The following is a 27,866-nucleotide window of genomic DNA, read 5'->3' as shown; positions in this document are numbered from 1 at the left end:
TCAGACTTGAAGAGTTCATAAAAGCCCCTACATATCTAACATCATGTCTCCTTTATCTTGTAGTTGGCAGTGAGTTACTGGTTCACATCGGTGACTTTTTAGTGCTTTCGTCCAGGTTTAATGGGGTGGTATCATATTACAGCATGGAAAAAAAGTGTAATTTTTAATATTAGGGTTCATAATGAAATATAATATCCCATTGTACCTCTTAAGTCTGTAAATGAGAGTCAAGAGATACTTACGTGGTAAACGCCTTGACATTTCTTTCCATCAGGAGATTATTGGCTTTGACTTTGAGAGGCTATACATAAAATAAGAACAGTAATAAAAGTATATCTCGATATTTACTAATTTTTACATTTACATCAGTTATTTTTACGGATCGTTGAAGCTCCTATAATCTAGTACATAATTACAGATACACATAGACCCATTGTTTGTTTACAGTTAACATTTTACTCTTCAGTATTCTACGCTAGTTTTCTGTTCATTCACAATATTATCACAACACAGCATCAGTAGTGAAAATCGAGAGTGCACAATTTTAAGAGTACGCATCTTTTTAATGTCTAGTGCACCTCAAACGTTTCCATGCAGCACACAACTCCTCTGTTTGTTACTGTTTTCACGTCTTGTCAGAGATCTTCGGTCTGGAAGGCCAATTAGTGACTTTTATGTTAGATGGTCACCAGTTTCTTTATCTTAATCAGTCATGTGCTGTAGTGCAGAGTGCATACAAAATGTACGAAAAGTATAGTGTTCAGTAATATGTAAAGTATCTTCAAAAGAACAGTATCTACAGTAGTAACACAAAAGCGACAGTAAAATAAAAGGATTTACATCTGACGAAGCAGATAGACGCTATGAAACTTTTGGTAAAGACAAAAAACTTTGTTGCACCAGTGAAGTCACGGAAAAAAAAAGAAACGTGGCGTCACTAGCCACTGGGCGTTCTGTTAGTTTCAGAACTGTAGCTGCGATCATAAAATACTGGAGCGTAATCTTTAATACTTGGGAGTTGAACTTTATTCCGTTTCATGGTAAATATTTCATTTAGTTTTAAAATTGTAAAAAATATGTCCGCTTCTCACGTAGGTTTCAGGAGTCTAGTCGGTCTTGTTCTCTGAATTTCTGAAGGATGTTGTGGTACAGATTGACCAAGTAAAAGTTGTCCCGAAAAGCGATTTCGAAACTTTGACAATTTCATTTATACAGCAAGAATATCATTTGCAATCGGAACATTTACAATTGTGTTTAAAGTGCAGTTATCTTGTTCATTAATTAGACCAGCTTATTTCGTTTTAGACTCAAATATATTCCTGGTCAGTTATATTTTTGTCACCCGTTATTTGCAGGCAGAAAAATGACTTTACCTTTTTGACATTGTGATTACTTCCTTCGTTCATCTGTCCCTCCCTCTCTTTGTTGACCTTCGTGTTTCGCGAATAGACTGTCGTACGAGTTACATGTACGTTCGAATAGTGCAGATTACACAGTAACGTAATAATAACATCAGTAAAAAAAAAACAATATTATCACCGTAATAGACGCAACTGCCCTCTGAAAGAGGTTTCAGTTACACATGTCCTTTTTAAGACAGGTTTGTCGATGTATGAGTTCTTTCAGCGTAACACATTTTCACATCGTCAAAATTTGCTAAATTAAAATCGTCAGAAGGTAAAACTAAATGTGTAGAATTGTTGGATGTGGAGCACCCAAGAAACGCAGCCACCTAAACCTGAAAGGTTTCCTTTATTCACTTTCTCAACCTTGCGAACTGCGTAACTATTTCGTGTAGGTGGCCGTGAGTAGTGTAAATAAGGTGCAGAGTCAAGTTTTTGTAGTTGATGACGAGCGTAATTATTACTTCCAAAAATTTCAGAGGACTGCTGACTTGAGTTTCCATTCGACAGACGAATTAGCATCAAAAACTATTATCCCTCGTATGTGGCAGTCCAAGCAGATGTGGAATTTGAACTGAGGACATTGATATTAAATCTGATGTTTATAACTACTCCTCCACCACGTCCCCTGGCCACATACTGATGAATCAAAATTCAAACCGCCTGTCTGTAAGTCGAGCGCAGTCACAGTGCTACGCTTTAGCGGCCTCGAAGGCAAGGGCGGGCATCGTAAGTCATCGTGTAAGATTATTTTCCTCAGTAACACATTAGTATCTCTATAGCCAATACAGAAGACGGAAGAGCGATGGATGCAGAAAGAACACACGTATTGCTCCCAACAGGATAGCGGTGAATTCATGAGAAGTAGTTTCTCGAAACTTGACAAGAGATTATTGCCAGTCACACAATCAAATAAGCCACCCGAATGCAACGCTAAATTTCATGGCATTTGATGCGAAGTAGGTATTTCGTTACGCTAAGCAATCTCTGAAAGAGCTTTTTAAGTCTGCAGTCCTTTGAAAATCCAATCAGTCGCGATAAAAAACGGAGAAAACCGTTGATAATTTTCAAACTATTGCTTGTAAGAACAGGAAGACACGCTAGCACCGACTCTTTGGACGCATTGTGATGGCGCGGCGGCAGCTGGAAGGTTAGCACAGCCAGAGGTGAGTGGCGATGGCCAGCGTTGCTCCTTGGTGGTTCAGTCTCGGCAGTTCAAGGGCGGACGGCGGCGCTAAGAGCCGATTGGGATGACGGTGGCGGCGGCAGGGGCGGTTGCGGAGTCGGTGTCGCCGGTGGCGGTGATGGGGGCGGCGGCAGCGCCAGCGTGGGGCGCTGGCGGCTGCCAACCCCCAAGCCCCGCCTCCAACTCGCGAGCCACCGCGAAGCACAGACGGTCCTGGTTCGGCGCCGCCACCACCTGAGCAAGTAACACAGTCACCGTAGAGTTGCAGTTATGGGGAGGCCCTCGATTCAGTGCTTCCCAACCTTTCTGAATCCATTACACCTGAATGTAATAAGATGTTAAAAAATAGCTCTGAGCTCTACGGGACTTAACTTCTGAGGTCATCAGTCCCCTAGAACTTAGAACTACTTAAACCTAACTAACCTAAGGACATCACACACATCCATGCCCGAGGCAGGATTCGAAGCTGCGACCGTAGCGGTAGCGCGGTTCCAGACTGTAGCGCCTACAACCTCTCGGCCACCACGGCCGGCTCGCTAGATTGCAGATTATACAGGGTGTTACAAAAAGGTACGGCCAAACTTTCACGAAACATTCCTCACACACAAATAAAGAAAAGATGTTATGTGGACATGTGTCCGGAAACGCTTAATTTCCATGTTAGAGCTCATTTTAGTTTCGTCAGTATGTACTGTACTTCCTCGATTCACCGCCAATTGGCCCAATTGAAGGAAGGTAATGTTGACTTCGGTGCTTGTGTTGACATGCGACTCATTGCTCTACAGTACTAGCATCAAGCACATCAGTACGTAGCATCAACAGGTTAGTGTTCATCACGAACGTGGTTTTGCAGTCAGTGCAATGTTTACAAATGCGGAGTTGACAGACGCCCATTTGATGGATGGATTAGCACGGGGCAATAACCGTGACGCGGTACGTTTGTATCGAGACAGATTTCCAGGACGAAGGTGTCCCGACAGGAAGACGTTCGAAGCATCTGAGGGAGCACGGAACATTCCAGCCTATGACTCGCGACTGGGGAAGACCTAGAACGACGAGGACACCTGCAATGGACGAGGCAATTCTTCGTGCAGTTGACGATAACCTCAATGACAGCGTCAGAGAAGTTGCTGCTGTACAAGGTAACGTTGATCACGTCACTGTATGGAGAGTGCTACGGGAGAACCAGTTGTTTCCGTACCATGTACAGCGTTTGCAGGCACTATCAGCAGCTGATTGGCCTCCACGGGTACACTTCTGCGAATGGTTCATCCAACAATGTGTCAATCCTCATTTCAGCGCAAACGTTCTCCTTACGGATGAGGCTTCATTCCAACGTGATCAAATTGTAAATTTTCACAATCAACATGTGTGGGCTGACGAGAATCCGCACGCAATTGTGCAATCACGTCATCAACACAGATTTTCTGTGAACGTTTGGGCAGGCATTGTTGGTAATGTCTTGATTGGGCCCCATGTTCTTCCACCTACGCTCAATGGAGCACGTTATCATGATTTCATACGGGATACTCTACCTGTGCTGCTAGAACATGTGCCTTTATACGTACGACACAACATGTGGTTCATGCACGATGGAGCTTCTGCACATTTCAGTCGAAGTGTTCGTACGCTTCTCAACAACAGATTCGGTGACCGATGGATTGGTAGAGGCGGACCAATTCCATGGCCTCCACGCTCTCCTGACCTCAACCCTCTTGACTTTCATTTGTGGGGGCATTTGAAAGCTCTTGTCTACGCAACCCCGGTACCAAATGTAGAGACTCTTCGTGCTCGTATTGTGGACGGTTGTGATACAATACGCCATTCTCCAGGGCTGCATCAGTGCAATAGGGATTCCATGCGACGGAGGGTGGATGCATGTATCCTCGCTAACGGAGGACATTTTGAACATTTCCTGTAACAAAGTGTTTGAAGTCACGCTGGTACGTTCTGTTGCTGTGTGTTTCCATTCCATGATTAATGTGATTTGAAGAGAAGTAATAAAATGAGATCTAACATGGAAAGTAAGCATTTTCGGACACGTGTCCACATAACATATTTTCTTTCTTTGTGTGTGAGGAATGTTTCCTGAAAGTTTGGCCGTACCTTTTTGTAACACCCTGTATAGGTGCGCCGTCGCCAGTGATATCGCTGGTGCCGTACTGCCTGGTATCACGTGATTGTGGAATTGAAACGGGCGCTGCGGTCGCCACACCAAAAGATTACCATATATGGTGCGGGACTGAGCACCAATGACGTCACCGGCAATGGAGCAGCTATACCCGCAGGACAGCAGCATCCACATGACAGTTAACCACTTAACAATGGCAGACGAAATATCTGCCGAAAGCTCGTGGGCAGTTAACCACTTGACATGGCTTGAAACCCCAGAAAATTTTATTAATGGTTATCGCCGCGAGAGCACGCATTCGTACAAAATTGTATTTAGTTTTTCTAAATGTTTTCTTAAACCACGAACTAATGAGCCAGTGAGAAGATCGGAATTATTTATTTGTAAAAATCATTTTTATATAAGGACGAAACGATTTTTAGTGCATTGTGAGTGCTACATACAACTCCTTTACAGAAAACAAAGCTAACTGTCCACATTTGTGTTAGACGCTTACTACAAAGCATGCTTCCTCAGTACCACTCCTCTCCCTAGCGACACTTGTTCCACCAACACCTTGTAGTTACATTTAAAACCAGTCAAGCTGAAATATGTGCACTAGAGGCAAAAGTATTCTAAAATGACGTAGTCTGTTAAAACGCATTTCTCGTGTTTCTTGTACTGCCACGAGAGGCAGCAGTTTATGCTACGACGTTTATTCTTATGCTGGTGATAAATGGTTCAAATGGCTCTAAGTGCTATGGGACTTAACATCTTAGGTCATCAGTCCCCTAGACTTAGAACTACGTAAACCTAACTAACCTAAGGATATCACACACGTCCATGCCCGAGGTAGGACTCGAACCTGCGACAGTAACAGCAACGTGGTTCCGGTCTGAAGCGCCTAGAACCGCTCGGCCACCGCGGCCGGCTCTTATGCTGGTGACTGTTACACCACAAAACGGCTAGGTCGTTTCCTTAGACGCTTACGTGTTATCTGAAGAATCCCTACACATCGGATTTCAGAAGTTGTGACAATTGTTCTTCTGTGGCACACTTCACCTGGATAATTGATTTACGACACTTTTTTCACAGAAGGTGACGAAACACTTCCTTCACATGCATTTTAAACATATTTCTGGTATGTAGGTCTACACGTTGTACACGGAATGTTGCAACTATGGCTAAAATGTCATAGGTATGTCACAACCACAGTTTACGCTTCCTATCCTTCCAGTCGTTTCTGTTTATGGCAATATAACAAGTAGTTAATTATTATTATTATTATTGTTATTACATCTATGAATTATCCCGTCGGTTCTTGGGGGAACATAGATGTATTACAAACTTCTACGATAATATCTACTTAATAGTTCGTTATAAACCGTCTTTCAGCTTCTTAGGTCATCGTCAGACAACTTAATTCTAAATAGATAGTCCACACAACTTCAGCGAGAGTTCATAGCTGTACAAATACTATTGTACAAAGATATGTGATATTTTATGACTATATCGAGACAAAACACAATCATATACCTGACGAAATTTCGAACAAAAACGGCTCTGAGCACTATGGGACTCAACTGCTGAGGTCATTAGTCCCCTACAACTTAGAACTAGTTAAACCTAACTAACCTAAGGACATCACAAACATCCATGCCCGAGGCAGGATTCGAACCTGCGACCGTAGCGGTCTTGCGGTTCAGGACTGCAGCGCCTTTAACCGCACGGCCACTTCGGCCGGCAATTCCGAACAAATAAATCTTATGTTACAATATATTCAAATATTAAAACTATAGGAATGTATAAGAGAAATATGTTGTACAGGTGAGTAAAAGTATAGGTTACTATGTCATATCGACAAACTAGTGAATGTGATCAACAGGCCGAAAAATCGGGGGAGGGGGCGCGGGGGGGGGGGGGGGCGAGGGGGCTGTGGGAAGAAGTCTATGGAGTGTGGGTGTGGAACAGTTATAACAAGCTTATTATCTAATGATGAGAGAAAAATGATTGGCTGCTGCTACTTTAGTAAGGATGAGTAACGGAGCTATGCTTGGTCGTTCAGGGCCAGGTCAGGATTCCTTGATTGGTGTTTATTAATTGCCAGAATTTCGAGTAATGCCAGTTTTATGCCTTGAGTTCCTCTATGGAGAATATCACACTTCACATCATATGAATGACATTCATTCAGAGCATGTTCAGCAAAAGTGGAAACTTTCTTTCTCAGCAAGTAACCGCTACTCATGTGATTCAGAGAGCATGCAGAAGGCTATGGATTCTTTTAATAACAAACAAATGGGCTGGCAGCTTGCCTCAAAAATGTTCGGCGTTCCTCAAGCTACTTTAAGCAGAGTACAAGGCTAGAATAAGAAGTTCTAGAAACTGATAAAGGTTTAGGCCAGTACCAGAAAACGTTTGCAACAGAGTTAGAAATTTAGCTGTTAAAGCACATTAAAGACCTTGAATCCAGGCTATTTGGACATACACCGAATGATGTAAGGAAACTTCCATTTGAGTTGGCCAAGAGTAATGAAACTGGTAACCAGTTAAGCAAGTAGACATTGATGGTATGTAAATATCTGTTATATTAAATAAAGCAAACAATATGCATTTGATAGCCTACCTATAGTTCGATAAACCACACTTTTGTGCCGACTACATGAGACCTTTCCAGATGAGACATATCATTTTGTCCAACGGCTTTCATGACATGACACTGTGTACGCTTTCTAATAATACATTGTGATAATCGTATAAGACATAATGTAGTTTTCTTTCACGAATCGCTGTGTGGTTAATAAGTTTTAGTAACTTACAAAAAACAGAGTTTATAATACAAAAAATGTACCCATAGCAGAATTTTTCCCCTTAGGGTACGTCATTCTGGAAGACTTCAGGCTGTCTTTGCTTTGTGTATGACACCTGCCACTAATAATAATAATAATAATAATAATGTGTATGCCCTATGGCAATCTAATAGTCATAACGTAACTATTATTGTGTTGCGCCACCGGTTTGTTTATTTGTTGCAAAGTGAATAATAAGCAATTTCTGATCCATTGTGGGAAACACCTACAGCCTGGAACAAGATTTTCGAGAGATATTTAAAATCTGATTTTTACGCCTCAGTTTTACTGCCATAGATTCATGGTACAAAGTACAAAGCATGTGCATAATGTGTAGACTTTGTGAGGAAGAAGATGTTCATACATTTGTTTCACAAGCAGTAACATCTACATCATACTCCGCAAGCCACCTAATGGTGTGTGGCGGAGGGTACTTTCGGTACCGCTGTCTGATCCCTCCAACCCTGTTCCACTCGCGAATAGTGCATGGGAAGAATGGTTCTCGGTAAGCCTTTGGATAGGCTCTAATTTCTCGAATTTTCTCCTCGTGGTCATTACGCGAGATGTGTGTGGGGGAAGTAATGTGTTGTCTAATTCCTCCTGAAAAGTGGTGCCCTCATATTTCAATAGTAAATCTCTTCGTGATGCACAACGTCTCTCTTGTAACGTCTTCCACTGGAATTTCTTTAGTATCTCCGTAACGCTCTCTCGTCAGCTAAACGATCCCGCGACGAAACGCGCCGCTCTTCGTTGAATCTTCTCTATCTCCTCTATCAGTCCTACGTGATAGGGATCCCAGATAGATGAACAATACTCAACAATCGGGCGAACAAGCATCTTATAAGCCATTTCTTTCGTGAATGAGTTACATTTCCTTAAGATTCTTCCGGTGAATCTGAGTCTGGTGTCTGCTTTTCCAACTATCTGTTTTGTATGTTCATTCCATTTGAGGCCGCTCTGGATAGTTACGCCTAAATATTTTACAGCAGACACTGTCTCCAGCTGTTTGTCATAAATAGTGTAGCTGTACAGTAGTGGATTTCTATTCCTATGTATGCGCAATATGTTACATTTATTTACGTTCAGGGGAAACTGCCAGAGTCTGCACCATTCATCAATTCTCTACAGGTCGTACTGCAAATTCTTACTATCTTCTGGTATTGCTACTTTGGTACAAACAACAGCATCATCTGCGAATAGCCTTAAAGAGCATCCGACGCTTTCTACTACATCATTTATGTATATTGTGAACAACAACAACGGTCCTATCACACTTCCCTGTGCTACTACGGATATTACCTATATATCTGCCGATTTAGTTCCGTTAAGAGTGACGTGTTGAGTTCTATCTGCAAGAAAGTCTTGAATGCAATCGCAGGCCTCCTCAGATACTCCGTAAGCTTGTATTTTTTTTCATTAAACGGCAATGCGGGACGGTGTCAAATGCCTTACTGAAGTCAAGGAACACGGCATCAGCCTGGGCGCCGTTGTCCACTGCGCTGTGGATCTCATGGAGGAACAGGCCGAGCTGAGTTTCGCAGGATCACTGTTTGCGGAATCCATGACGATTTTTATAGATGAGCTGTTCATTTTCCAAAAATGTCGTAACTCTTGAGCATAAACATGTTCCGTAATTCTACAACAGACTGGCATAACGATATACGTAGGTCAACAATTGTGTGGATCTGTCTTACGCCTTTCCTAAAATCGGGAATGACCTGCGCTTTTCTTCAGTCGTTAGGTACCTTTCGTTGCTCAAGCGATCTACGATAAATTACTGCTAGAAAGGAAGCAAGTTATTTCGCATAATATTTATACAATCTTATAGGTATCTCATCTGGTCCTGTAGCCTTTCCACTACTAAGTGATTGAGCCGCGCGTGATAGCCGCCCGGTCTTGGACGTCTTGTCACGTTCCACGCCGTTTCCTCCGTCGGAGGGTCCAGTCCTCCCTCGGGTAAAGGTGTGTGTGTTGTTCTTAGCGTAAGTTAGTTTAAGTAAGATTAAGTAGTGCATAAGCTTAGGGGCCGGTGGCCTCACCAGTTTGGCCCCATAAGACCTTACCACAAATTTCCAAATAAGCACTTGTAGCTGCTTTTCAATTTCGCGAACGGTTATCTCAATATCTGCCAGTTCGACGTTCGAGCGACGATTGAAAGGAGGGACAAAGTTGCCATCTTCCGCGGTGAAACAACTTCGAAAGACCGAAATCAGTATTTCGGCATTCTCTCTGTTATCTTTCGTTTCGGTGCCGGTATGGTCGCTGAGAGAATGAATAGATGATTTTGAGCCATTTACTGATTTTACATACAACCAAAATCTCTTAGAATTTTTAGTCAGGTCGGTTTACATCGTTTTACTTTCAAAATCATTGAACGCTTCTCTCGTTGCTCTCCTTACGCTCATTTTCGCTTCGTTCAGCATTTGTTTGTCAGCTAGCTTATTACTTCTCTTGAATCTGAGATGAAGTGCTATTCGTTTACGTAGCGCTTTTCTAACACGGTTATTGAACCAGGGTGGATCTATCCCATCCCTTAAAACCTTACTCGGAACATACTTGTCTAGGGCATATTGAACGATGACTTTGAATTTTTTCCATTTGTTCCCCACATCTTCGTCCTCATCAACGAACATTTGATGCTGACTGCTGAGAAGTCTGAAATTTGTATCCTGTCAGCCTTGCTGAGAAAATATATCTTCCTACCTTTCTTATTCCTTGTAGGACCCGTCGTTATAGATGCTGTCACTGCCTTATGATCACTGATACCTTCCTCTACGTTAACTGATTCGATAAGTTCAGATTTGTTTGTTGCCAGGAGGTCTAAGACGTTACCCTCACAAGTTGGTTCTCCAAGTATCTGATCAAGGTAATTTTCGGACAGGACATCCAAAACAATGCCATACGAATCCCTGTCTCTGGCACCAGTTTTGATAGCATAACGCTCCCAATCTATACCTGACAAGTTGAAGTCACCCCCTATTACAACGGCATGATCAGGAAAATTACTAATGATATTCTGCAAGCTCGTCTGAAGCGCCCTACAACCTCAGATCCTGACCCAAGTAGTCTATAAAAGCATCCGATCATCAGTTTTGACCGTTCTTTGGTACTCAATTTCACCCAGATTAATTCACATTCGGAATCTGTGATAACCTCACTAAATTTTATCGAATTTTTTACTGCAATAAACACGCCGCCACCATTGGCGACTAACCGATCCTTACGATAAACGTTCGAGTCTGAACTTAGTATTTCATTGTCACTGACGTCTGGCTTCAACCAGCTTTCTGTTCCCAATACTATCTGCGCATTATAACCTTCAATAAGCTATACTAATTGTGGGACCTTTCCTTGGATGCTCCTGCAGTTTACTAAAATCATAGTAACCTTTTCTGTCTCTGATCTACGAGGACCGAGATTCTCTGATGTCGCTGTAACTGATTTAATAGGCAAATTGTCTTTGATCCCAAGGGAGGGGTCCTCTAACCTAAAAATGCCCCATGTGCACGCCACATGTACTCCGCTACACTAGTAGCCGTTTCCTGCGTGTAGTGCAAGCCTGACCTATAAAAGGGGACTCTAAAATTCTGCACCCGATAGCGGAGGTCGAGAAATTCGTATCCGATACCATCGCCGAGTCGTCTGAGCCTCTGATTTAGACCTTCCACTCTGCTCCAAACCAGAGGACCGCGATCAACCCTGGGTACGATGCTACAAACAGACAGCTTAGCCTGCACCCCGCGTGCGTTGCTAGTTGCCTTCACCAAATCAGTGAGCCGCCGAAAGGAGCCGAGGGTGGCCTCAGAACCCAAGCGGCAGGCATCATTCTTGCCGACATGTGCCACAATATGCAGCCGGTTGCACACAGTGCGCTCAATAGCCGCCGGCAGGGCCTCCTCCACATCACGGAGGAGACCTCCCGACAAACATACCGAATGCACACTGGAATTCTTTCTCGCCTTGCCTGCTATCTCCAAGAGGGGCTCCATCACCCGCCTAACAGTGGAGCTCCCAATGACTAGCATACCCACCCTCTGTACTTGTCCGGACTGGGCAGGAAAATCGACCACTGGCCCAACAGGAGAGGCAGCCCGTGCTGGCTCAGAGTTATCATCAACACTTGGTAGCACCTCGTACCTGTTGCTAAGACGTAGGGATCAAGCCTTACAGCCTGCTCCCTCTTTCGCCTTCCGCCCAGTGACACGCGAACCCACCACTGTCTGCCACCCGCTCTGGAGTGAGGACGGACCGGTGAGATGCGTATCGGAAGTCGCAGTAACGTCCGGGCCACCAGGGGATTCCAGTGACACCAAAGATGTCGCAGGGATCGTCACTGGCGCCCCGACGTCACCGCAACTCCGAGTATTAGCTAGACGCTTGTCGACGGTAGCCAACGCAGCTTCCAGCTGTTTACGGACAGCAGCCAACTCTCCTTGCGTCCGCTCACAAGAAGCACAGTCCACAGCCTTATCGTACTCTGTATAAAATAGAAATAAGGGCTCAAATGGCCCTACTGGGTTTGAAAATATACCAAAGGAGAAGAAGGTAACACTAAAAGTTGGTGCGCACATTTCTCACTGAACTCTGAGAGCGAAAGCTATTAAACAGAAATAATTTTCACTACACGGAAAATTTACACTAGGAAGCCCTCTACACAACGATATTCTCAAGACTTACGCAAAAACAAAACCTAAGATTAATTTTCTAACCACTAATATATACAGTAAAATACACACGTGCAGGTCACTTTTTTGCAGAAAACAAAAAACAAAGACTAAATTAATTTACAGTTTATAACAAAAGTGCTGCTGCTGCTTTGCTGCGCGTCCTCTCGACTCGGCGGCTGCCGCTACACTCTGTAATTTCATGCGTTAATGTTAGTACTCGTATTTTTTTGAAAAGAAAATCGAAATTATTGGTATCACAGCCATACAAAATTGTGATTACTGTAATGATTTCCTAAAAGTAGTTTAGTTTTGTGGAAGAAACGCAGTCGCACCGTTTTGTTTTTACCCCTCATTAAGTTTCATTTTTCTCCTCAGGGGTAATTAGCCCTTGTTGGGAATCACTGGCCTAGAAGAATGCTACAGGCAGCCAGTACAGGGACTTAGCTCCAACGTTCCATTCAAGACTCTTCTTCTACTTTCTTCAAGTGTAAGACATTTGCTTGCTACATTATCCTGCTGAATGCCTCTATTGTCTTACTATTTGATCTTCTCACATCTTTCTTGCTCTACCTATTGATGTCATCACCGTCGGTCGAAGGTGTATTATTTTTTTAGGCATTCTATTTGCATTAATTCCTGTAACGCAATCTCTCCATAACCTTTCTATACTCCTTGATTTGTTCATTTATAGTTTTAAGTCCCAGTCTCTGTCAGCTGTTCTTCTAAAAAACCTCATTTCCGCAGCTTGTCGATTTCCAGCTCTTGTTATCTAACTCTCACTGTCATTAAGTATTGCCAGTGTTTTTAAAAACATTACTATGGTCTCGTCTTTTTATTCAGTGTTCCGTATCTGCCCCATTAATACAAGTAAATGTTTCAGTTTTTTCGATATGTTTTTTAGATTCTGAAGGAGGTAGTATTTCCCAAGATGCTGAATTCATTTAGTCTCTCTATTTTCTGTTCGTTTATTACAACTGTTCTTGGGGCTGGGCCTCGAGCTTTACAAGACATGACTTCTGATTTTTGGACCCTATTATTAAGTTATCGCCCTTGGCAATTATATTTAATTTATAAATGGCTTTTGAAGGGTCTCCTCGCTCTCAACTATAGGAAGTTGGTCATCAGCAAAGAGTGTTGTCTTTACATATTACGATGCGTAAAGTTAGCGTAAAACTATTTCTTTTAGCCAGCGCCTCAGCGTAACATCAACATACATAGTAAGAAGTATCGGAGCTAAACTGCATCACTGCCGTCATCCTGCATTTGTTATTAATTTAACAGTATTTTTCAACAATTGCAGTTTTAGTATGTTGTTTCATGGACTATTCTTAGTAAGTACTGCCTCTCCTGCTTAATATTTCCTACAACGTTCACCCGTCTACATTGTCAAACTGTCAAAAACATTTGCAATTAATAAATGGCAGATATATTTCTCTGTTAAAATCTACATGCTTTTCATTTATTTCTCTGATGACGTGTTGTGTAAACGCCCTTCCCAAAGCGAGATATTTTCTAAACAAGGCGTTTTCTGAAGTTATTGAGAGGTATTGTGTTATTACTTCTGAAAATATTTTACATCCAGTGTTTGTCCCTAAAATTTTCACAGTGTTTCGTATTCTGACGTCTTAAATGCAGGAATTACTATGGCTAATTTCCAGCTCTTCTGAATTTATTTCGTTGTCAAGCATTTATTTACGATGAGAAGAAACCTAAAGTTCATAAGAAGACCCACTTATTCATTTTAGAGGGTGAGATCTGACTCCATCGACAATGTGGGAGATCTCGTTGTCTTCCTTGGCAGCTGAACTAATATAAAGCTCTCGAGTTTCCAGCCAAATCCGTTCATAAAAATGTCGCGACTTTTCGATGATTTCACGCTCATCTTCTAGCGAAATATCGGGAAGACTTTTTAATACACTCCATTCCACAGGCAGAGAGTATTGTTAGAGTACTGAATCAGGGAGGGTTCAGTCCAATTCCAAGCGAACTGCTAGAGGGGCAGTGGTGTTCCCTATTGGGAATAAATGGGAGGGGATTACCATTCTGGCATATGCCTTCCAACCAAGTGAAATCTCCTAAAAACTAGGATCAGAACCAGGAGATGACAACTATTTTAAATCTAACTGTGATACAATATGTGTCAGAAAAAGTGAAACGTGTTTGTGAAAAGTATTTATGAGTATACAATCTACTTGTTCGATGTGTGCACTGTGCCTTCGTGACGGTAGGTTGGTGCTGTTTATATAGGCGATGCAGCGCTTTGGGCTGGCCCCTCCCCCTGCCACAGAAAGGGTATGAGTGTGGATGGGCGAGGAGTGGGAGGGAACGGGCTCGAGTTCCGGTGTAGTGAGTCAGCCATCACCTCGCGCGTTGTCATGCCTCTAGGCTGGGAGCGATCTCACTATATTATGGCCAATAACGAATCCCAAGCCACCACCTTCGTTCACGAGGTGATCATGAGTCCTAATTTTGATGACTCCCTTCATTACGCCGTACCAAAATCCACTCGCACTGCACAGCACTCTTCCCCGTTCAAAATCAAACTTATGGCTTTCTCTCAAGCTTTTGGCTTCCTACCCAAAACGAATATATCTGGCGAATTTCAAGCAGCGCTGTTGAACGCAGCATTGGGTTTGTCCGATGTATCGCAGCTCAAACTCACATTGAATGCTGCAGACATCCGGCATGTGCATTCCCGGTGGATCCTTGGCGAGCGAACAAGATCTTTAATCTTTCGCGATAGTCGGAAGATGGTTTTAGCATCACATTTCTCGAAGATCCTTGTAATATTTCCTGTCGGTGGTCGCACATGAGGGAGAAACGATTACCGCTTGTCCTGGTCCTGTGTTATTTCGGAGCTGCGGTTATTAATCTGTGTGTCACTAGCCTTTCCTCTGGAAGACTTCCCTCAGGTGTGGCAGTTCGGTAGACAGGCTTTCTTGGTCGGCTATGGCCCGACCCCTGAGGACAAGCGGTTCTCAAAACAGTCCTGCCTTTGCCTGGGTGGTGGCAGCTGCATGCATGCAAGTCTGACTTGCCTGTTGCCAGTTTTCTGCATACAGAGGGACCTAACGTGCTATTTTGCTTCTTCCGTATCTAAATGTCAAGAAATTAGATGCAGTCGCATTTCTCTACTTCCATGGTGAATTGTATGTTCTCATGAATGATGCTGATGTGTTCAAGAAATTCACGGTATCCCTGCCAAGTGGCCACACAATGAAGGTATCATCCACGTGTAATACAGAAGTGTTCGGGTTTGAGGCGTGCGGTCTCTATACCACTTTCCTCAGAATGTTGCGTGAATAGATTGCTTATCTGATATGAGGAGAAACCCCATAGCCACACCATCCACCTGCTACTTTCGATAATTCACCAGAGGATCATATGAGTGACGTTCATAGAAACGTTGACGAAATCATTCGGCTGGAAACCAGAGAGCATTATACGAGTTGTAATTTCAGAGTTTAGTCAGGAATATTTTCCAAGTGTGTTGGTACAACGGACTGATGATTCCACAGCAATTTAATTCTTTTAGTTTTTTATGCTCATTTATCTATTACGCAGAAAATATCAGCACAGCAGTGCAAATGAAATATCGACGGTTTATGTTGTGTTTCTTGTTTGGAAACGTATTTCTTCCATTTACTTGAGATGCCAACGGCCTTGCCGCAGTGGTAACACCGGTTCCCGTCAGATCACCGAAGTTAAGCGCTGTCGGGCTGGGCTAGCACTTGGATGGGTGACCATCCGGTCTGCCGAGCACTGTTGGCAAGCGGGGTGCACTCAGCCCTTGTGAAGCAAACTGAGGAACTACCTGGTTGAGAAGTAGCGGCTCCGGTGTCGGAAATTCACATAGGGCCGGGAGAACCATGTGCTGACCACATACCCCTCCATATCCGCATCCAGTGACGCCTATGTGCTGAGTATGACACGGCGGCCGGTCAGTACCGTGTGAGTTAACGAGCATTTAGCTCTTATTTAAGTATATGGCCGAAAGAGCCAGCCTTCAGGAACTGTGAAACGAACCCTGTCGTCCAGGAGAGGCTCTCTGCATCGCGGTGTAGCTTGCTGTCCAGGTTTCCAGAGGGTGCGTTTCTGGATGAGGTGTCGAATATATTGCTTCCTCCTACTTATACCTCCCGAGGAGATTACGAATGTAAAATTAGAGAGATTCGAGCGCGCACGAAGGCTTTCCGGAAGTCGTTCTTCCCGCGAACCATACGCGGCTGGAACAGGAAAGGGAGGTAATGACAGTGGCACGTAAAGTGCCCTCCGCCACGCACCGTTGGGTCGCTAGCGGAGTATAAATGTAGATATAGATGTAGATGTAGACCGTGCGCAGATTCGCCACGAGATGGGGAAATTCACAGGCGTCTATTGCGCTGTAGTGTGCGAGTGAGTCAGACGAGAACCTACGTCATAGGGAAACCCAGTAGAAGGCGATTGTGGCCAGGGAGAAGTAGCAGTGTTAAATGTGGCGGACCTAAGATCGGCCATAAAGCGGAACATTTATGAAAATTATTTCATTCTGTAGTAGTGCAGGGAATGAAGCTACAGTAATTTTAATCTACCATACTTCATAAAATTTAATGGTGAACCCAATAAAACCTGAATATTGATCATATCTATAATACTTTAGGATTTACTGTTGAAGTGAAAGTAACAAGTTTTGTAACAAAGACCTGAATGCTAAAATCTGAACGCTTTGGTCGATCTTAACGATCGACATTTCATATAGAAGCGCATCATTAAAACGACAAATGTTGTATATATCAACGCTGTAACTTTATTCGTTTAAAATATATAGTAAATTTAAACTATCAGTATTTTCAGTTAAGCATCAGATCATCATTTCCTCCACACAAAACACATTGAGCGATGACAGCGAGACACCATATTGAATCATTAGGCAATAGAAAATTTGTTGTAAAGTTTACTTTTGTTCTTTATTTATTTATCAGAAATCACATTGGTGCAAGGCTAATGGCCGTGGCATTCAAAGCTCAGAAGGAAATTGTATTGGTTTTATGTAAAAGAATTTAGCATTTTTCATTTAGAGCGTGAAAGTGATCAAGCTTTGATTATTTAAATATGTTAAAATGTAAAATAGTGTAGAATAAGCTGTAGCCAATCAGATGTACGACTTCAGGAAGGGAATTGCCCTAGTCATTTCAACGGAGATGTTGGGCGCGCGGGAAACGCGCTTGGAGACGGGCAGAAGGCAGTTCTGGTTTAGGCATCGAAGAGTACAACTCTGGTCGAGACACCAACGGGGACAGTTCGGATGGAGACGGGAAAACGGACAGTTCAGCTGGAGACACCAAAGGGTACAGTTCGGATTGAGACGCGAAAGCCGACTGTCGGTGAAGTGAAACGGCTTAGAAAATTTCGCGTTGTGTGGCATCGCGGGACTGAGCGGTGAGCAGCCGCGCGCCTGGTGTGAACGCGTAACTTTTCGCGTAGATAACTTGTATTACGCGATGAGATTGTGATGATCGAACTGTGTCAAATGGATATGTGCTCGAATGTAATAGTAATTCTAAATGCGACCACTTTCGCCATTGGTTTTTTTTCTGAATGAACATTATTCTAACCAAACTGCAATTGTGTGGCCTACATCATTTATGGGTCGTTAATTTAGTTCCCGGTATCATTATTACTGTTGTTATATGTTACATTAACTTTGTTTCATACAATTTCGCAAACTTGCCATCAGCCAGATAAGTTAACCAAAGGGTCATAAGTGTATAATTTAGGGCGTGTAATGCGACACGTGCGTTTCAACCCTTAGACGAGTTTGAGCTAAGACATTTCGACGAAGAGGAACCGCATGTGGGCTCGAACATCTTTGGGATGTTATCTTGCAACCGTTGGGCCTTCATGGCTTGTTCGGGAGGAGCTTAATTTTTTTTTTTTTTTAAGTCTCTTGAGATACTTGCTGTTGCTCCAGCAGTGTTAGTCGTACGTAAATAGCGACATAGACCGGTATGGATAGGTGCTCATGTGCACCATTCGTATGTGTTCACTGACTGCAATGGAAGAGCAGCACAACAAGACTCTCCTGAGCTTTTCCCGCAGCGACCGCAACCCCATCACAATATTTCGCATCACAGAGTTGTCGCTTTAGTTTGTGCTTTATGTTGAACGTTTTGGTGGCAACTTGTTATAGGCTTTTTCATTGTTGTGAAAACTATTTCCACAGAAGCAAAGGTAATTGTGGTAACAAATGAATAAAACATAATTACATCATTAAGAGATACCGTAGACAAGGGTACGCTACACCAAAATACTCAAAGGAATATTCTTGAAGGACCTCCAAAATTGTGGCGATGGAGTTCGGGTTTAGCCTATACAATCAATACGTTAACAAAGGCTCTCAAAACCGCTTTTCCCGATATCACTCCAATACCGATTCCGGAAATGAGCGTTTGGCTGCTGGATTTCAGCTACCACAATCAGTATTCGTGCCATTCATGGTGTTGTCGTGTTCCACTTGCTATTTAAAATGTTGTATAGTGCGGACTAAGTGATTTTATAAGGAGAAGAAGTAGTGTTCGACTGACCAGGAAGGTATATCATTCATCTAAAGGCTAACATACTTTATCTTTATTAAATAAATTTATATGTCTCCCGAATTAGAGCTGATTGGCAGCCAACCCTATTAACAGTATAACTGGCTACTTTCTAAACTGCTATACCCACTCTCTCTGTTAGTTGCAAAGGCTCTCGTGCAAAAACAATGGCTGGTCACTATTTGTTAATTTTATGCTCAGAAAAATATCGTGTCTTCACTTAGACGGAAGTTTCCTACCTATTCGAAGTCTACAAAAGTATGCGAGTACGGTAATCTTCCACAGTTGATCACTTTGTACTTTTTCCTACAACGCACGTGATGCAAGTGGGTGTAATAAAACAATTTCGAATGGTATATAACCTCTCATCTTCCTCTTTACAACTTCACCGACATCCATAAGGAATCTTACAGTGTCTTCATTAAAACTGTTACGGAAGTACTGACATGCTCATTTCATTGTGTTGTGGAGCAACTGATCCACAGACAACATTCGAGTAAAACAAATGACGCTCGGAGAACACATGTTGCACCGGATCGCAAAATCGATAGTGAGAAACTACGAGGGTTGGAAGTTTAATAGTGGCAACTATTTATTTACAGCTCGTACAAAATAGATACGTGTTTCAAAGTTTTACTGACCTTCAAAGTAGTCACCAGCATTGTGTATAACCGTTGCCAGCGATGTGGAAGTCGTAGGATACTCTTAGCAGTGCCAGTTGTGTTGACAGTTCGAGCGGCGCAGTCTATTGCCCGACCAATTTGTAGCGGTTCTGAAGCGAATTCCGTGAAGTGTTTCCTTCAGTTTATAAATCGAGTTGAATTTAAGAGGGCTTAAGTCAGGGGAGTGCAGTAGGTGGTATAGCACTTAGCAACCCCATCAGTCAAACAAATCAGTAACAGTTCACACTGTACGTGCTTGAGCATTGTCCTGCAAAACGATGTTCGGGTCCTGCAGAAAATGTCATCACTTCTGTCTCTATGCTGTTCATGTCTGGAACACAATCTACGACCAGCTTAGAGACAGAAGTGATGTCACTTTCTGCAGGACCTGACCATAATTTTGTAGGACAATGCTCAAGCACGTACAGTGTAAGCTGTTACTGTTCCCTCTTCCGGAAATTGTTTTTCGTGTAAATGTGGTGATGGACTACCTCATGCAAGATGGGTACATCTACAATTTCATTACCTTTCCAACGTTTCAAAACAAGATGTTTTGTAAAGCGGGGTACGCAGAGCGACGATATATGATATTTCTTTAAGAGTGCAGTCAGACAGCATTATCGTATAATTTCATGGATTTAAATTTTGTGTGTAAGAGGGCACTTTATTGAGGGCATATCTGAAGATACACATTAACATATATTCCAAATTAGAAGGAAGAGCAGGAAGCTTACAAACTGTGTGTTTCCATGTACCTGACTGTTTCTATCTGTGTGTGTGTGTGTGTGTGTGTGTATGTGTGTGTGTGTGTGTGTGTGTGAGTGAGTGTGCGTGTGTGTGTGTATTCTAGTTATGACTTCACTAAAGCTTTTTATTATGGTACCTGGTGTTCGGGGTGGATGCGTGTATGATTTAGGTCATAATGTTTGTATGGGGGATAGAGGAGTACTATTATTTATCTACTTGACGTTTACTAACTTCAAAAAGGTTTGGCTACTAATGCTTGTTTCATTGTTTAATATTTGTTTTTTTGTTGCTTTTGGAATTTGGAAATTTTCTCGTATTGTTAAGAGAGGTCTTTTTCTTAATGCGTGTGATTACGAGGGCAGTTCAATAAGTAATGCAACACATTTTTTTCTGAAACAGGGGTTGTTTTATTCAGCATTGAAATACACCAGGTTATTCCCCAATCTTTTAGCTACACAACACTATTTTTCAACGTAATCTCCATTCAATGCTACGGCCTTACGCCACCTTGAAATGAGGGCCTGTATGCCTGCACGGTACCATTCCACTGGTCGATGTCGGAGCCAACGTCGTACTGCATCAATAACTTCTTCATCAACCGCGTGGTGCCTCCCACGGATTGCGTCCTTCATTGGACCAAACATATGGAAATCCGACGGTGCGAGATCGGGGCTGTAGGGTGCATGAGGAAGAAGAGTCCACTGAAGTTTTGTGAGCTCCTCTTGGGTGCGAAGACTTGTGTGAGGTCTTGCGTTGTCATGAAGAAGGAGAAGTTCGTTCAGATTTTTGTGCCTACGAACATGCTGAAGTCGTTTCTTCAATTTCTGAAGAGTAGCACAATACACTTCAGAGTTGATCGTTTGACCATGGGGAAGGACATCGAACAGAATAACCCCTTCAGCGTCCCAGAAGACTGTAACCATGACTTTACCGGCTGAGGGTATGGCTTTAAACTTTTTCTTGGTAGGGGAGTGGGTGTGGCGCCACTCCACTGATTGCCGTTTTGTTTCAGGTTCGAAGTGATGAACCCATGTTTCATCGCCTGTAACAATCTTTGACAAGAAATTGTCACCCTCAGCCACATGACGAGCAAGCAATTCCTTACAGATGGTTCTCCTTTGCTCTTTATGGTGTTCGGTTAGACAACGAGGGACCCAGCGGGAACAAACCTTTGAATATCCCAACTGGTGAACAATTGTGACAGCACTACCAACAGAGATGTCAAGTTGAGCACTGAGTTGTTTGATGGTGATCCGTCGATCATCTCGAACGAGTGTGTTCGCACGCTCCGCCATTGCAGGAGTCACAGCTGTGCACGGCCGGCCCGCACGCGGGAGATCAGACAGTCTTGCTTGACCTTGCGGCGATGATGACACACGCTTTGCCCAACGACTCACCGTGCTTTTGTCCACTGCCAGATCACCGTAGACATTCTGCAAGCGCCTATGAATATCTGAGAAGCCCTGGTTTTCCGCCAAAAGAAACTCGATCACTGCCCGTTGTTTGCAACGCACATCCGTTACAGACGCCATTTTAACAGCTCCGTAGAGCGCTGCCACCTGTCGGAAGTCAATGAAACTATACGAGACGAAGCGGGAATGTTTGAAAATATTCCACAAGAAATTTCCGGTTTTTTCAACCAAAATTGGCCGAGAAAAAAAATGTGTTGCATTACTTATTGAACTGCCCTCGTATTTTGCTGCCGTTTTTATTGAAATAAGGGGTGATTATTTTGACGAAGGTGTTCTGAGGCGTTGAATGCCTGGTGCCATATTTTTATGCTTTCTATGGTCTTTGTATCTCACTTCAAATGTTCTACTGTCTGTTCGAAGTACAAATCATCACAGTTGTTACGTTAAAGTTGGAAAATACCAGATTTTTTTATGTATGTCAATGTGATCTTCTTTCTTCAAACATTTCTGCACGGAAGTATACTTCAGTTATTAATAAATGTCGCTACTGATCCCCCATGGTATACAAAACGGGCCAGATCGCTGTTGCAGAAGCAACGAAAAAAGCATGCCTAATTTAAAAGAACGCAAAGTCCCCAAGATTGGCAAAGTTTTGCAGAAGTTCGAAATATAGCGCGTACTTCAATGCCAGATGCTTTTAATAATATCCACAACGAACCTCTGTATCGGAATCTGGCAGAAAACCCAAAGAGATTCTGGTCACACATAAAGTACACCAGTTGCAAGACGCAGTCAATACCTTCACTGCGCCATAACAACGGTGAAGCCACTGATGACAGTGCCACTACAGCAGAGTGATTAAACACGGTTTTCCGAAACTCCTTCACCAAAGAAGACGAAGTAAACATTCTTGAACGCCAGTCAAGAACAACTGCCAAGATGGGAAACATAGAAGTAGATATCCTCGGTGTAGCAAAGCAGCTTAAATCACTTAATAAAAGCAAGGCCTCCGGTCCAGATTATATACCAGTCATGTTCCTTTCAGAGTATGCTGATACAATAGCTCCATATTTAGCAATTATATACAACCGCTTGCTCACAGGATGATCCGTACCTAAAGACTGGAAAATTGCTCGAGTCACACCAATACCCAAAAAGGGAAATAGGAATAATCCGCTGAATTACAGACCCATATCATTAACGTAGATTTGTAGAAGGGTTTTGGAAAATATACTGTGTTCGAACATTGTGCATTACCTCGAAGAAAACGATTTATCGACACATAGTCAGCACGGATTCATAAAGTATCGTGCTTATGAAACACAACTAGCTCTTTATATTCAAGAAGTAATGAGTGCTATCGATAGGTGATGTCAAATTAATTCCATATTTTATATATTTCCAGAAGGCTTTCGACACCGTTCCTCGCAAGCGTCTTCTTACCAACTGCGTGCCTGTGGAATATCGTCAGTTGTGGGACTGGATTCGTGATTTCATCAGAAGGGTCACAGTTCGTAGCAATAGACGTAATAGAAGTCATCGAGTAAAACAGAAATAATATCCGGCGTTCCCCAAGGAAGTGTTATAGGCCCTCTATTGTTCCTGATCTACATTAACGACATAGGAGACCATCTGAGTAGCCTTCTTAGATTGTTTGCGGATGATACTGTCAAGTACCGTCTTGTAAAGTCATCAGATGATCAAAACGAGCTACAAAATGATTTAGATACAATATCTGTATGACGCGAAAAGTGACAATTGACCCTGAATAAAGAGAAGTGTGAAGTTATTCACATGAGTACTAAAAGAAATCCGCTAAATTTCGATTACACGATAAGTCACACAAAACTGAAGGATGTAAATTCAACTAGATACTTAGGGATTACAATTACAAAGAACCTAAATTGGAACGATCACATAGATAATGTTGTGGGTAGAGCAAACCAAAGACTGCGATTCACTGGCAGAACACTCAAAAGGTGCAACAGGTCTACTGAAGAGAGTGCTTACACCAAGCTTGTTTGCCCTATTCTGGAGTACTGCTGTGCGGTGTGGGATCCGCGTTAGATGACATCGAAAAAGTTCAAAGAAGGGTAGCTCGTTTTGTATTATCGCCAATGACATGATACGTGAATTGGTCTGGCAATCATTAAAACAAAGGCGTTTTTCGTTGCGACGAGATCTTCTCTTGAAATTTCAATCACCAGTTTTCTCCTCTGATTGCGAAAACATTCTGTTGGCACTGACCTATATAGGGACAAATGATCATCATGATAAAATAAGAGAAATCAGGGCTCGCACAGAAAAATTTAAGTGCTCGTTTTTTCCCGCGCGCTGTTCGCATGTGGAACGGTAGAGAGACAGCTGAAAGGTGGTTCATTGAACCCTCTGCCAGGCACTTTATTGTGAATATCACAGTAATCACGTACATGTAGGGCCTTGTTTTATTCCTTGTTTATTTAGGACGTTACCAACCATGTCAATTTGTTTGCAAATGTCAATTGGTACAGCCAGTCTATTGAACTTCTTCCTATACTTGTGATGGCTGGGTGTTGTGTGCTGTCCTTAGGTTAGTTAGGTTTAAGTAGTTCTAAGTTCTAGGGGACTTATGACCACAGCAGTTGGGTCCCATAGTGCTCAGAGCCATTTGAACCATTTCTTCCTATTCTTCAATGCACATAAAATCACAAACATTTCAAACAAGCCGAGAAACCTAATGACGACTTGTTGACGATTCGAAGAGCGTTTACATACTGTAGAAAAACCGATTGTGGAAGCGGAAGTCTGGCGGCCAGAGCCGCATTTCCAGAATTGATACTGGAGTGTTTACAGCAAGGCGGACAGCACGCGCGAGCCGCGAATGGCCTGTATAACAGCTTTGCTCGATTCTTCCCGTAAGTCGTGACTACAGCGCGGCATTTCATTTAGTATTGCGGTGTGGAATTTTGGTCGGTACAAACCTTTTCAATTCGGCAGAATCGTGGTGTTAGCACTGTTTATACTTCATTATTTGTTTGTGTTATGAATGACGTTCACATGTCCAGTGACTATTTGGACTTTAAGGGGCAGTCTAGCGATCTGTCATCACAAGCTTTTAAAAATGAACTGGAATGATAGAACAGAGGTATGAGAACTCTCAATACCTATTATGCAGTCGCATACGCTACGGTTATTGCTATGAAACAATATTACAGTGCTATTCAGAAAGAATTTAAAGACTTAGTTGACAATGAAGGAGCAAGACATTACACCGATAGACACACGGACTCATCGGTCAGTAATCAAAAAGCACTTTGCGCTAAATTTTCAGCTATGTAGAACTTAGTGTGTCTGAATGGTATCATTTCTAAAGTGACAGGCATTATTTCGTTGTCAGTTGCAACGGTTTTCGATGGAACCAAACAAAGAATATAGAGACTTTGTGTATTACTGCAGTGTACGCTGGTTAAGTCAAGAGACTGTCTGGAACGATTTTTCGACTTAAAACTCGTTATTGTTGAATTTGTGAAGGGAAAAGGGGGGAAGGAACGAAAATTAAAACATGCAGAATGGATTGCAGATATCGCATTTTATGTGGACTTGACTGCACACTGCCCAGAGCAAGACTGCAAGGTGAGAAACAACTTCTTTCTGATTACGTGAGGATGCACTTAAAAAGAAAATTGCGTTCTAGAAGGAACACGTTCCGACAAACACCGCCGGCCGGAGTGGCCGAGCGGTTCTAGGAGCTACAGTGTGGAGCCACGCGACCGCTACGGTCGCAGGTTCGAATCCTGCCTCGGGCATGGATGTGTGTGATGTTCTTAGGTTAGTTAGGTTTAAGTAGTTCTAAGCTCTAGGGGACTGATGACCTCAGAAGTTAAGTCCCATAGTGCTCAGAGCCATTTGAACCATTTTGAATAAACACCGTCCAATTCCATTAGCTCACATGCGTTCTAAAGAAAATGTGAGATCTGAAGAATTCATTGTGGCCCTCAAAAATAACAAGGACAGTTTCCTAGACGTTTTCAGGACACTGTCAATCTTGCATGTCTTTTCAAACTTTTCTCGAGATCGTTTTTTGTTTCAGTTGAAAGGATCACTGTGGCTGCAGAGGTATAACTGATTGCACTGCAAAGTAATTCCCGTTTTAATGACAAACCTTTTTACGTTGAAAGTGCCCAGGACGTCTACATTGCTTTCTTCAGATAGTGTTTCCACGTCTCCATAAGAAGGTTGCGGTAGTACCATAATATTTCGATCGACTTAATTGTATGAAAGATCTTTTTCCGATTATGAAACTGAATAATTTCAAATGACTAAGCACTATCGGACTTAACATCTGAGGTCATCAGTCCCCTAGACGTAGAACTACTTAAGCCTAACTAACCTAAGGACATCACACACATCCATGCCCGATGCAGGATTCGAACCTGCGACCGTGGCAGCAGCACGGTTCCGGACTGAAGCGTCTAGAACCGCTCGGTCACAGCGGCCGGCTAAACTGAATAAGTTAAGATTACGTGGCAACTAGGGTGCGAAAATCTATCAAATTGCCTACATATGTCCTTATGCGAGATAAAAATTATGTTATTATTCAGCGTGCCCGAAATAATTAAATAATATTGATATGTTGTCGAGAAATGTGAAAAATATGACCAAATAATATGCAGTGCGACTGCATTGCTATTTAAATGTGGCCCATTCACAGGTTCCACGTCTGCCCCCTCCAAGTGCTGAGACAGCGTGACCTGGCCTTGGGCGTTGTGTGCAGCGAGGGTGAGCACTATGGCATTCGCGTCAGGGCACGGCCTTCGAGCCGGAGTCTTGGCCACGTGTGGTTGACAGTAACCAACCAGAAGAGGAATTAGGATGTCGGTTTACAGCTATCCTGATTTCTGAGTCCGGTGTGAACAGGAGAATGCACGCGACAGCATAGATCCAGGGAGAGCAGAGCGTAACTACTTTACCTGCAGACCGAGGGGCATGCCGGAGCTGGGGTCCAGGCCTGCCGGACAGTGCGTGGCTGGCAGCCCCAGCGTGTTGAAGACGGCCAGGTAGGCGTTGTTGGGGAAGCGCACGAACTGCTCGAACAGCACGTTGGCCGGGTGCGGGGCCGTCGGGTACAGCAGCACGCCGTCCTCGCCCAGCAGTTCCTGCAAGCACGGCGACACACAACTTCATGGGTGTAATCTACTCAGGTTTTCAGTTGGACAAGTCTGGGAAGTGTACTGTGGGTACTGGGACTTGTTGGTGTTATAGAGAACAAATGAGCAGACCAACTGCCGAAAATAGTGCAGCAATGGTTCAAATGGCTCTGAGCACTATGGGACTCAACTGCTGAGGTCATTAGTCCCCTAGAACTTTGAACTACTTAAACCTAACTAACCTAAGGACAACACACACATCCATGCCCGAGGCAGGATTCGAACCTGCGACCGTAGCGGTCGCGCGGTTCCAGACTGTAGCGCCAGAACCGCTCGGCCACCAGCGGCCGGCAAAATAGTGCAGCACCTAGTGACTGTCATAGCATACCTGCCAGCCAAGAGAAATGGAATCGACCATGTTAGTGAACACAGATTGCAGCATCAGAGGTTCATGGTATTGGGCGGGCGATTGAGCAAAAAAGTCCGCATCACCTTTGGTTTCTCAACTCGGCGCTCGCGAGAAAAGAAATAGCTACAGTTAACAGACCAAGAGCAAGTCAATGAATTACACGAATAAATGAAGAAAAAGTGCTATAATAATTTCCAGGTATTGTAATGTTGGTTTTATTTACATTTTGAGGTTACATTACTTATTTATACTGTAAGTATACATGGCAAATTCATATAGTAGAACCAACCAAATAACTGTTATGCATTACATGAATAAAGTAAGACATGTCAATAATAAGGGACAAATGACAAAAATAATAGTTTATTAGACAATTTAGTCTTCTTAGCGCCGATGATACAAAATGAAACATTGCTTTGGATGGAGTCCCACATTGCATTTTACACAGAGAAATTTTGTGCGTGGGTGCCTTCTCCAAGCGGTCATTTCTCAGGGTTCCTATAAGGAACAGGTAAAGACATCATGTTCTGAAATTTATATCCAATATTAAGGTATCCCTTGGCAGTGCAAATAAGTTAAGCTTCTATGTCAATGCAGTCAAAAGATACGGCCATATATGTCCTATAATTTGACGCGTGCCAACTGAGTTATCAAAACACACACAATAAATTTACATAAATATAAGCAGGGTGTCCATAATTTAAAAAGCTGTAGAAAGAGAACCAC

General features: G+C 42.9%; 1 protein-coding gene and 1 pseudogene across 1 annotated transcript in view; one reads left to right on the top strand and one right to left on the bottom strand.

The window, feature by feature from the left end:
* Positions 1-325: 325 nt before the first annotated feature.
* The window catches only part of LOC126477096 (fatty-acid amide hydrolase 2-A-like), a 241,253-nt gene continuing 213,712 nt past the window's right edge, over positions 326-27,866 (bottom strand). Inside the window, exons 10-11 of the mRNA XM_050103591.1 lie at positions 26,555-26,740; positions 326-2,823 (exon numbers count right to left, since the gene is read on the bottom strand). Of these exons, the coding sequence (XP_049959548.1) occupies positions 2,638-2,823; positions 26,555-26,740 (372 nt within the window). The 3' untranslated portion in view covers positions 326-2,637. The remainder of the gene's footprint in view (positions 2,824-26,554; positions 26,741-27,866) is intronic.
* On the top strand, positions 15,866-15,983 carry LOC126425339 (5S ribosomal RNA; annotated as a pseudogene).

This window comes from Schistocerca serialis, chromosome 1 (genome assembly GCF_023864345.2).
Source record: "Schistocerca serialis cubense isolate TAMUIC-IGC-003099 chromosome 1, iqSchSeri2.2, whole genome shotgun sequence".
Lineage (NCBI taxonomy): Eukaryota > Metazoa > Arthropoda > Insecta > Orthoptera > Acrididae > Schistocerca > Schistocerca serialis.
This window is presented reverse-complemented; position numbering and strand designations above follow the sequence as displayed.